Consider the following 12546-nt stretch of genomic DNA (forward strand, 5'->3'; position numbering starts at 1 on the left):
TAGCCACATGAGTTTCCAAAGTCTTCCCCAATGGCAGGTCTATTCCACGGTGGCTTTAGAGAACTTCTTGATTTGGGAGGAACATTTACTAGTTAAGTAAACAACACATTTTATGTAATAATCAACAGGCATTTGTTCAGGAGTGGGTAACTGTTCCGTAGCTCCTACAGCTACAAACATAGAAGTCATGTATGGGCATTCTTAGGATGTTCTTCTGTGCATGATACAGGTAATTGGTAGCCTACAGACACTCAGTGGAAGGAATGAAGGAGTGGTTAAGGATGACTTTGCAAAAGCTAGGACTTGGATAATCGGAAGAAGGAAATCCCAAAAGGAACAAGGATGGAAATGAAAGGGTAGACAGGAGCTCCCGCAGGGACAGCTCAGGGGCTAGTAAGAGGACAGCCTGACTGGCACTGAGGGCTGAAGAGAAAGAGGAAGGGGGGGGGGCAGGATTATACAGGGAGGGACTTGAACACTTAGTAAAAGAGTCTGAGTTTTATCTGGAAAGCCACAGGATCCAGTAATAGTTGAGGAATATCAAGAAAGCCAGTATAAGTGCTTCTAAAAATATATTACTATTTTATTTTTCTAGAGACAGGGTCTCACTGTTGCCCAGGCTCGAGTGCAGTGGTGCAATCATAGCTCACTGTGGCCTCGACCTCCCAGGTTCAAGTGATCCTCCCACTTCAGCCTCCCAAGTAGTTGGGACTACAGGTGTGCACCACCACGCCCGGCTAATTTTTTAAATTTATTTTTTGTAGAGACGAGGTTTTGATGTGTCACCCAGGCTGGTCTTGAACTCCTGGGCTCAAGAAATCCGCCTGCCTTGGCCTCCAAAAGTGTTGGGACTACAGCTGTGAAACAACACACCAGCCTGTATCCTCTACCCACTTCCGTAAGGTTTAACTATAAAAAAAAAAACCTGTATTTGTTTTAATGTTTTTATACACACACACACACACACACACTCCCCCACCCCCACACCTCACCACATGCCCACATACACACATGCCCACACACACACAAAATGGAAAAACCTACTTTCTCTCATCTGTGATCATACTCTCTCATATATTGTCATAATTCAGAAGTTAAACATGGGTGCCTTTTCCTTCAAATACTACCATCTAGACTCTCCTATTTGAAAACTGAATCTCTGATTAAATTGCTTGTGATTTTTCCTCCTTACCATTTCTGTGGGTGAGACATGCCATAAAGAAACTGTTCTCTCCTCGGCTTCATTGTTTATGGAAACATAAGAAGGCTGGTACACTTTGGTTGGCTCTATCACCAGAACCTGAAACAAGAACAGATGCCTGTTAACGTACACGGGTAGAAAACATAGCGCACCCTGCCCAGCGAGGAGGCGGGGAGGTCCGTACTCAACAAATCCTCACTGAGGGCCAGGCACAGTGGCTCCCGCCTGTAATCCCAGCACTTTGGGAGGTTGAGGTCGGAGGATCACTTGAGCCCAGGAGTTCAAGGACAACATATTGAGATGCCATCTCTTGGGGGGGGTGGGGGAAAAAAAGATGCAAGGAGATAAAAAAAGAGGTGATGGCCCATCAGTAAGGTGTTACTTTGTTAAAAGAGAGGAGGGGAGGGGAGAGAGTGAGAAGAGGGTGAGGAGGAGGAGAGTAGGGAGAGAAAAGGTGGGGAGAAAGAAGAGAAGGTGACGAAAGAGAAAAGGGGAAAAGGAGAGAAGAAGGAGGCCAAGGGAAGAAAATCAGGAGAGAAGGAGGAGGGCACTTTGGGAGGCCAAAGCAGGCAGATCACTTGAGGTCAGGAGTTCGAGACCAGCCTGGCCAACGTGGTGAAGCCCTGTCTCTACTAAAAATACAAAAATTAGATGGGTGTGGTGGTGTACACCTGTAATCCCAGCTACTCAGGAGGCTGAGGCAGGAGAATCACTTGAACCCAGGAGGCGGAGGTTGCAGTGAGCCGAGATCGCACCACTGCACGAAACTCCGTCTCAAAAAAAGAAAAACAAAAAAAAGAGGAGGGGAAGAGAAAGAGGAGGGGTGAGATGGGGAGGGAGAGAGGGAATAAATCTCCAAAACAAATAAAACAACCTGTTTAAGATCACTAAACCTGGTTAGAGATTACGCGGTTGTCTGCTCCATTATTTTTTTGTACCTTTCAGTAGGTTTGAAATATTTCATAACTAAAAAAAGATTTTAAAATGTATTATTAACCGGCAACAAAATAATTATCATAATCATTTCAAACAATCTTTTATTAGATGCTTAATGAAATTCTTGGAAATGGCATGTTCACAAATTCTCAACGCATAAATATGGAACACAATTATCTGAAGTTCAATTTCCAAGACATTCACATACTTCACTCATGACTCTAAGACGGTCATAACATTAAAAAAAAACTCAAGGAAAAGCTAAAAGCAATTTTGCCTTTTTGGTAACTTTTAAATATCAATTAGTGGCCTTAGAGGCAAACCAAAGCTTAACAGGAAACCACGCTGAATTCCAAGTTTCCACTCGTGGTGCTACATTGTTTTAGAGGAAAGTTTGTCCACTTTGGCACTAGTGACATTTTGGGCTGGATAATTCTTTATTGGAGGGGGCTGTCCTGTGCATTGTGGGATGTTCAACAGCATCCCTGGTCTCTATCCAGCAGATGCCAGTAGCGCCACCTTCTCCCCAAGTCATGACCACCAAAAATGTCTCCGGACATTACCAGATGTACCTTAGGGGGACAAAGTTGCTTCCGATTGAGAATGACTACTATAGAGGATATGGCCAATGATCTATGAGTGAGCTGATCTATCACTTACTGATTTCACATAAGATTGATGTTTATCCCAACATTTAAAATTACTCTACGGTTTTCTTCAGTTCAGAGTATTCAACAGTTAAATAGCACCAATCCCTAGTTTTTTTCCTAATCTTAAAAAAAAATTGATTTAGCAAATCTTACTGGAAATCTGAGTCCATTAGTGACTTCATTTGTTGCCTCAAAAATTATATCTAACCAGAAGTTCAGCCGCTCTTGCCTGGGCGAGTGTTCAATAATGGGTTTCTTGAAGCGCCGAATTAGTAACAAGTTCTGAACTAATGATCGCAGGTACCTGGAAAAATCACAAACAGCAATATATTGGATTCCTAAAGAAACTGAATTCAATTCAAATCCCTTTAAAAGAAGCTTTCCAAAAGCTTTTATGCACTTAAATTCATATTATGTCATGAGTGCTTCATAAACGACTGCTCAGCAGCCACAAAACTAATTAAGAAAACACGAGCAGTAGGCAAAGTAAGTCCATCCAACAAAATAACACAACGTGGCTTTTTACCAGCATTGGGCTAACCCCAATTTTAGTACCTACTGACCAAAATGTGGAGATTGGAAAGCATGTGGTAACTGTTTTAAATAACAAGGGCAGGCACAGCTGACTCTTGAACAACACAGGTATGAACTGCGCAGCTCCACTTATACATGGATTTTTTTCCCCAATAGATACATTGGAAAATGTTCTGGAGATGTGTGACAATTTGAAAAACTTTGCAGATGAACTGTGCAGCCTAGAAATATCAAAAAAAAAATTAGAAAAAGCTAGGTATGCCATGAATGCATAAAATATGTGTAGGTACTGGTCCATTTTATCATTTACTACCCAACATATATACAAATCTCTTATAAAAAGTTAAAATGTACCAAAACTTACACACACACTTACAGACTGTATATGGCACCATTCCCAGTCAAGAAAAGTATAAACAAATGTAAAGATGTGGTATTATATCAAAACCGCATAAAATTAACTGTAGTGCATACTACACTACTCTAAGAATTTCATAGCCACCTCCTGTTGCTATTGTGGTGAGCTCCTGTTGTAAGTATCTGCTTAAAACTCCACCATGTGGCCAGGTGCAGTGGCTCACACCTGTAATCCCAGCACTTTGGGAGGCCTAGGTGGGCAGACGACCTGAGGTCAGGAGTTCAAGACCAGCCTGGCCAACATGGTGAAATCCTGTCTCTACTAAAAATACAAAAATTAGCCGGATGCGGTGGCAGGCGTCTATAGTCCCAATACTCGGGAGGCTGAGGCAGAAAGAATGCTTGAAGCTGAGAGACGGAGGTTGCAGTGAGCTGAGATTGTGCCACTGCACTCCAGCCTGGGCAACAGAGCGAGACTCTGTCTCAAAAACAAACAACAACAAAAAAAAAACCTCCACCGTGTGAGACTGATCATTTTTGCATGAGAAGTTTGTCTCTCCAGTAAATTGCAGATCATAGTAAAAAGTGACCACTCACGGTTCTCGTGCATTCTTCATTGTGTTTAGTGTGACACCATAAACAATGAATAACACCATGGGACCCATACAGAGTGCCACTAGTGATACTGGAAATGCTCCCAAGAAGCAGAGAAAAGTCATGACATTACCAGAAAAAGTTGAATTGCTTGATATGTATTGCAGATTGAGTTCTGCAGTTATGGCTGCTGCCATTTCAAGATAAATGAACCCAGCCTAAAAACCGATGGAAAAACAGAAAAGGAAATTCATGAAGCCGTCACTGCAGTTGTCAGTGGTTGCGAAAATCCTGCACTTTTTGCAAAATATAAAATACAAAATATTGTTTATGTTATTGTTAAGGCTTCCAGTCAACAGTAGGCTATTCGTAGTTAAGTTTTTGGTGAATTTTCAACTGAGCCCCTAACTCCCACATTGTTCAAGGGTCAGCTGTAGTTCAAAGTTCAAAGCAATTACAAAATGACAAAATTTCAAACTCATTTTCTTTTTAATTAAACATGATATTTTGAGGTAATTTTAGATTTACATGAAGTGCTAAGAACCAATACAGAGAGAACCCATATATCTTTGACCAGGTTTACTCCAATGGTAGCAACTTACAAAATGATAGTACAGTTTTTGCTAGAGCCAAGATGGCTGAATACGAACAACTCCAGTCTACAGCCCCCAGCGTGAGCGACGCAGAAGATGGGTGATTTCTGCATTTCCAACTGAGGTACCAGGTTCATCTCACTGGGGAGTGTCGGAAAGTGGGTGCAGGACAGTGGGTGCAGCGCACCGAGTGTGAGCTGAAGCAGGGCGAGGCATTGCCTCACCCGGGAAGCCAAGGCGTCAGGGAATTCCCTTTCCTAGTCAAAGAAAGGGGTGACAGACGGCACCTGGAAAATCGGGTCACTCCCACCCTAATACTGCGCTTTTCCAATGGTCTTAGCAAATGGCACACCAGGAGATTATATCCCGCGCATGGCTCAGAGGGTCCTACGCCCACAGAGCCTCGCTCATTGCTAGCACAGCAGTCTGAGATCAAACTGCAAGGCAGCAGCGAGGCTGGGGGAGGGGCGCCCACCACTGCTGAGGCTTGAGTAGGTAAACAAAGCCTCCGGGAAGCTCGAACTGGGTGGAGCCCACCTCAGCTCAAGGAGGCCTGCCTGCCTCTCTAGACTCCACCTCTGGGGGCAGGGCACAGACAAACAAAAGACAGCAGAATCCTCTGCAGACTTAAATGTCCCTGTCTGAGAGCTTTGAAGAGAGTAGTGGTTCTCCCAGCACGCAGCTCGAGATCTGAGAACGGACAGACTGCCTCCTCAAGTGGGTCCCTGACCCCCAAGTAGCCTAACTGGGAGGCACCCCCCAGTAGGGGCAGACTGATACCTCACACAGCTGGGTACTCCTCTGAGACAAAACTTCCAGAGGAACGACCAGGCAGCAACATTTGCTGTTCACCAATATCCGCTGTTCTGCAGCCTCTGCTGCTGATACCCAGGAAAACAGGGTCTGGAGTGGACCTCCAGCAAACTCCAACAGACCTGCAGCTGAGGGTCCTGACTGTTAGAAGGAAAACTAACAAACAGAAAGGACATCCACACCAAAAACCCATCTGTACGTCACCTTCATCAAAGACCAAAGGTAGATAAAACCACAAAGATGGGGAAAAAACAGAGCAGTAAAACTGGAAACTCTAAAAATCAGGGCGCCTCTCCTCCTCCAAAGGAACGCAGCTCCTCACCAGCAACGGAACAAAGCTGGACGGAGAATGACTTTGATGAGTTAAGAGAAGAAGACTTCAGACAATCAAACTACCCCGAGCTAAAGGAGGAAGTTCGAACCCATGGCAAAGAAGTTAAAAACCTTGAAAAAAAATGAGACAAACGGCTAACTAGAATAACCAATGCAGAGAAGTCCTCAAAGGACCTGATGGAGCTGAAAACCACGGCACGAGAACTACGTGACAAATGCACGAGCCTCAGTAGCCGATTTGATCAACTGGAAGAAAGGGTATCAGTGATGGAAGATCAAATGAATGAAATGAAGTGAGAAGTTTAGAGAGAAAAAGAATAAAAATAAACGAACAAAGCCTCCAAGAAATATGGGACTATGTGAAAAGACCAAATCTACGTCTGATTGGTGTACCTGAAAGTGATGGGAGAATGGAACCAAGTTGGAAAACACTCTGCAGGATAGTATCTAGGAGAACTTCCCCAAACTAGCAAGGCAGGCCAACATTCAAATTCAGGAAATACAGAGAACACCACAAAGATACTCCTCGAGAAGAGCAACTCCAAGACACATAATTGTCAGATTCACCAAAGTTGAAATGAAGGAAAAAATGTTAAGGGAAGCCAGAGAGAGAGGTCAGGTTACCCACAAAGGGAAGCCCATCAGACTAACAGCTGATCTCTCCACAGAAACTCTACAAGCCAGAAGAGAGTGGGGGCCAATATTCAACATTCTTAAAGAAAAGAATTTTCAACCCAGAATTTCATATCCAGCCAAACTAAGCTTCATAAGTGAAGGAGAAATAAAATCCTTTACAGACAAGCAAATGCTGAGAGATTTTGTCACCACCAGGCCTGCCCTAAAAGAGCTCCTGAAGGAAGCACTAAACATGGAAAGGAACAATCGGTACCAGCCACTGCAAAAACATGCCAAATTGTAAAGACCATCGAGGCTAGGAAGAAACTGCATCAACTAACGAGCAAAATAACCAGCTAACATCATAACGACAGGATCAAATTCACACATAACAATTTTAACCTTAAATATAAATGGGCTAAATGCCCCAATTAAAAGACACAGACTGGCAAATTGGATAAAGAGTCAAGACCCATCAGTGTGATGTATTCAGGAGACCCATCTCACTTGCAGAGACACACATAGGCTCAAAATAAAGGGATGGAGGAAGATCTACCAAGCAAATGGAAAACAAAAAAAGGCAGGGGTTGCAATCCTAGTCTCTGATAAAACAGACTTTAAACCAACAAAGACCAAAAGAGACAAAGAAGGCCATTACATAATGGTAAAGGGATCAATTCAACAAGAAGAGCTAACTATCCTAAATATATATGCACCCAATACAGGAACACCCAGATTCATAAAGCAAGTCCTTAGAGACCTACAAAGAGACTTAGACTCCCACACAATAATAATGGGAGACTTTAACACCCCACTGTCAACATTAGACAGATCAACGAGATAGAAAGTTAACAAGGATATCCAGGAATTGAACTCAGCTCTGCACCAAGCGGACCTAATAGACATCTACAGAACTCTCCACCCCAAATCAACAGAATATACATTCTTCTCAGCACCACATCCCACTTATTCCAAAACTGACCACATAGTTGGAAGTAAAGCACTCCTTAGCAAATGTGAAAGAAGAGAAATTATAACAAACTCTCTCTCAGACCACAGTGCAATCAAACTAGTACTCATGATTAAGAAACTCACTCAAAACCGCTCAACTACATGGAAACTGAACAACCTGCTCCTGAATGACTACTGGGTACATAACGAAATGAAGGCAGAAATAAAGATGTTCTTTGAAACCAATGAGAACAAAGACACAACATACCAGAATCTCTGGGACACATTCAAAGCAGTGTGTAGAAGGAAATTTATAGCACTAAATGCCCACAAGAGAAAGCAGGAAAGATCTAAAATTGACACCCTAACACCACAATTAAAAGAACTAGAGAAGCAAGAGCAAACACATTCAAAAGCTAGCAGAAGGCAAGAAATAACTAAGATCAGAGCAGAACTGAAGGAAATAGAGACACAAAAAACCCTTCAAAAAATTAATGAATCCAGGAGCTGGTTTTTTGAAAAGATCAACAAAATTGATAGACCACTAGCAAGACTAATAAAGAAAAGAGAAAATAGATGCAATAAAAAATGATAAAGGGGATATCACCACCGATCCCACAGAAATACAAACTACCATCAGAGAATACTACAAACACCTCTACGCAAATAAACTAGAAAATCTAGAAGAAATGCATAAATTCCTTGACACATACACCCTCCCAAGACTAAACCAGGAAGAAGTTGAATCTCTGAATAGACCAATAACAGGCTCTGAAATTGAGGCAATAATTAATAGCTTACCAACCAAAAAAAGTCCAGGACCAGATGAATTCACAGCCGACTTCTACCAGAGGTACAAGGAGGAGCTGGTACCATTCCTTCTGAAACTATTCCAATCAATAGAAAAAGAGGGAATCCTCCCTAACTCATTTTATGAGGCCAGCATCATCCTGATACCAAAGCCTGGCAGAGACACAACCAAAAAAGAGAATTTTAGACCAATATCCCTGATGAACATCAATGCAAAAATCCTCAATAAAGTACTGGCAAACGGAATCCAGCAGCACATCAAAAAGCTTATCCACCATGATCAAGTGGGCTTCATCCCTGGGATGCAAGGCTGGTTCAACATATGCAAATCAATAAATGTAATCCAGCATATAAACAGAACCAAAGACAAAAACCACATGATTATCTCAATAGATGCGGAAAAGGCCTTTGACAAAATTCAACAACCCTTCATGCTAAAAACTCTCAATAAATTAGGTATTGATGGGATGTATCCCAAAATAATAAGAGCTATCTATGACAAACCCACAGCCAATATCATACTGAATGGCCAAAAACTGGAAGCATTCCCTTTGAAAACTGGCACAAGACAGGGATGCCCTCTCTCACCACTCCTATTCAACATAGTGTTGGAAGTTCTGGCCAGGGCAATCAGGCAAGAGAAGGAAATAAAGGGTATACAATTAGGAAAAGAGGAAGTCAAATTGTCCCTGTTTGCAGATGACATGATTGGATATCTAGAAAACCCCATCGTCTCAGCCCAAAATCTCAAGCTGATAAGCAACTTCAGCAAAGTCTCAGGATACAAAATCAATGTGCAAAAATCACAAGCATTCTTATACACCAGTAACAGACAAACAGAGAGCCAAATCATGAGTGAACTCCCATTCACAATTGCTTCAAAGAGAATAAAATACTTAGGAATCCAACTTACAAGGGATGTGAAGGACCTCTTCAAGGAGAACTGCAAACCACTGCTCAACGAAATAAAAGAGGATACAAAGAAATGGAAGAACTTTCCATGCTCCTGGGTAGGAAGAATCAATATCGTGAAAATGGCCATACTGCCCAAGGTAATTTATAGATTCAATGCCATCCCCATCAAGCTACCAATGACTTTCTTCATGGAACTGGAAAAAACTACTTTAAAGTTCATATGGAACCAAAAAAGAGCCCGCATTGCCAAGACAATCCTAAGCCAAAAGAACAAAGCTGGAGGCATCACACTACCTGACTTCAAACTATACTACAAGGCTACAGTAACCACAACAGCATGCTACTGGTACCAAAACAGAGATATAGACCAATGGAACAGAACAGAGCCCTCAGAAATAATGCTGCATATCTGCAACTATCTGATCTTTGACAAACCTGAGAAAAACAAGAAATGGGGAAAGTAGTCCCTATTTAATAAATGGTGCTGGGAAAACTGGCTAGCCATATGGAGAAAGCTGAAACTGGATCCCTTCCTTACACCTTATGCAAAAATTAATTCAAGATGGATTAAAGACTTAAATGTTAGACCTAAAACCATAAAAACCCTAGAAGAAAACCTAGGCAATACCATTCAGGACATAGGCATGGGCAAGGACTTTATGTCTAAAACACCAAAAGCAATGGCAACAAAAGCCAAAATTGACACATGGGATCTAATTAAACTAAAGAGCTTCTGCACAGCAAAGGAAACTACCATCAGAGTGAACAGGCAACCTACAGAATGGGAGAAAATTTTTGCAATCTACTCATCTGACAAAGGGCTAATATCCAGAATCTACAATAAACTCCAACAAATTTACAAGAAAAAAACAAACAATCCCATCAGTGGGCAAAGGATATGAAAAGACACTTCTCAAAAGAAGACATTTATGCAGCCAAAAGACACATGAAAAAATGATCATCACTGGCCATCAGAGAAATGCAAACCAAAACTACAATGAGATACCATCTCACACCAGTTAGAATGGCAATCATTAAAAAGTCAGGAAACAACAGGTGCTGGAGAGGATGTGGAGAAATAGGAACACTTTTACACTGGTGGTGGGACTGTAAACTAGTTCAACCATTGTGGAAGTCAGTGTGGCAATTCCTCAGACATCTAGAACTAGTAATACCATTTGACCCAGCCATCCCATTACTGGGTATATACCTAAAGGATTATAAATCATGCTGCTATAAAGACACATGCACACGTATGTTTATAGTGGCACTATTCACAATAGCAAAGACTTGGAACCAAGCCAAATGTCCAACAACGATAGACTGGATTAAGAAAATGTGGCACATATACACCATGGAATACTATACAGCCATAAAAAAGGATGAGTTCATGTCCTTTGTAGGGACATGGATGAAGCTGGAAACCATCATTCTCAGCAAACTATCACAAGGACAAAAAACCAAACACCACATGTTCTCACTCATAGGTGGGAACTGAACAATGAGAACACATGGACACTGGAAGGGGAACGCCACACACCGGGGCCTGTTATGGGGTGGGGGTGGGGGAGGGTTAGCATTAGGAGATATATCTAATGTTAAATGACGAGTTAATGGGTGCAGCACACCAACATGGCACATGTATAGATATGTAAGTAACCTGCACGTTGTGCACATGTACCCTAAAACTTAAAGTGTAATAAGAAAAAAAGAAAAAAGAGAACTATAGTACTATATCACAACCAGGATGTTGTCACTGATACAAGGCAAGTTAGAGAAATTTCCATCCCCACAGGGACCCCTTGTGTTGCCTTCCCACCATCACGCCTACTTCCCTCCCATCCCACCCCCTCCCTTACTTCTGGCAATCACTAGTCAAACTCACTGTCTTTTATTTTTTAAAATATTAGAATCTGACTAGGTAGATTTTGATGTTATGACATCTTGACTCTGACCACACCTTTGCTCTTTTCAGGCAAACTGAACTTTTTGGAATATAGTTGCCAGGAAGTGGTGGTCACAACCTCTTTGGTACTAAACGGAATGGTTCAACTGAAAGCATCATAGTATTATTTTGCTCTTTGAGGATAAAAGCTGGAGCTATCCTGGGAAGATAGGCCAGCTAGACTCCAACCGACTTGCTTGGGTACTCAGCAGGCCTGTGTTGTCCCAACTCCACACATTCAAAAGAAAGATCTGGCCCTGGACTGGCTATTGGGAGATCACCTCTAAGCCCTTGGGATATACTGCCAGCTAAGAGCATCTCTGTTTATCTGGGACCTTGGGCCATCCCAGATAGTCTATGCTAACGATATGATTCATAGTCGGGGCCCTGGGCCACACTGTATCAGTTCGACCTCTAGAGAGGTTGGAGCTGAGGTATTAATATCAGCTGCATGAAGACTCCATGCCCACATGACCCATCCCCAATAAAAACCCTGGACATTAAGGCTCAATGAGCTTTACCGGTTGGCAAGACTTCATGTTGTCACACATTTTTGCTCGGAGAATTAAGCACTGTTCACATGACTCCACTGGGAAAGGACAACTGGAAGCTTGCACGTGGTCTCTCCTGGACTCTACCCTATGTACCTTTCTGCCTTTGCTGATTTTAATCTGTATCCTTTCATTGTAATAAACCATAACTAAGAGTGTAACAGCTTTTCTGAGTTCTGTGAGTCCTTCCAGCAAATCATGAACCTCAGAAGGGTCTTGGGGACACCTAACAACAGGTAATAACACTGTAAGTCCTGTAAGTGAGCCCAGGTGCTGATGTAATGGGATTGTATCCAATCCTGGGGTCTCCACTCCCTGAAGTCAGCTCCATCTGGCCCAGATAACAGCAATGCACTTTAAGATTAGTACTTTTCAAACAGCAGCCACTCTGGGAGGGCTAGAGGCCCAGCCTAGTTCTGTGTCCTCTCAGCCTCAGAGAACTTTCAAGAGGTTTGAGGGCCAAATTTAAGTTCCTTCAGAATGGGAAGAAATGGGGTCAAACTAAATATGACTGAAGAGGTTCCTACCCCTGGTAATCCAGACTGATCTGCTGGACTAGGATGTGAGGGATGGCCAATGAACACAAATCGTTAAAAGTAGGTTTTTAAAAGTTATGTAAATAATCCATACACATTTAAGAAAAACCAGAAAACAAAGGTAAGAAAAAAAATGGAATAAAAACTCCTTATAAGGCTATCTCCCTGAGATAACCACTGTCAATATTCTGAAGAAAATCATTCATCATTTA

General features: G+C 42.2%; 1 protein-coding gene across 1 annotated transcript in view; it reads right to left on the reverse strand.

Annotated features, from left to right (window-relative positions):
- Nucleotides 1-12546, reverse strand: part of MAP3K15 (mitogen-activated protein kinase kinase kinase 15) — a 156105-nt gene that overhangs the window by 51763 nt on the left and 91796 nt on the right. The window contains exons 10-11 of the mRNA XM_055376716.2: nucleotides 2941-3091; nucleotides 1193-1300 (exon numbers count right to left, since the gene is read on the reverse strand). Of these exons, the coding sequence (XP_055232691.1) occupies nucleotides 1193-1300; nucleotides 2941-3091 (259 nt within the window). The remainder of the gene's footprint in view (nucleotides 1-1192; nucleotides 1301-2940; nucleotides 3092-12546) is intronic.

The sequence above is a fragment of the Gorilla gorilla genome, chromosome X, assembly GCF_029281585.2.
Source record: "Gorilla gorilla gorilla isolate KB3781 chromosome X, NHGRI_mGorGor1-v2.1_pri, whole genome shotgun sequence".
Classification (NCBI taxonomy): Eukaryota; Metazoa; Chordata; class Mammalia; order Primates; family Hominidae; genus Gorilla; species Gorilla gorilla.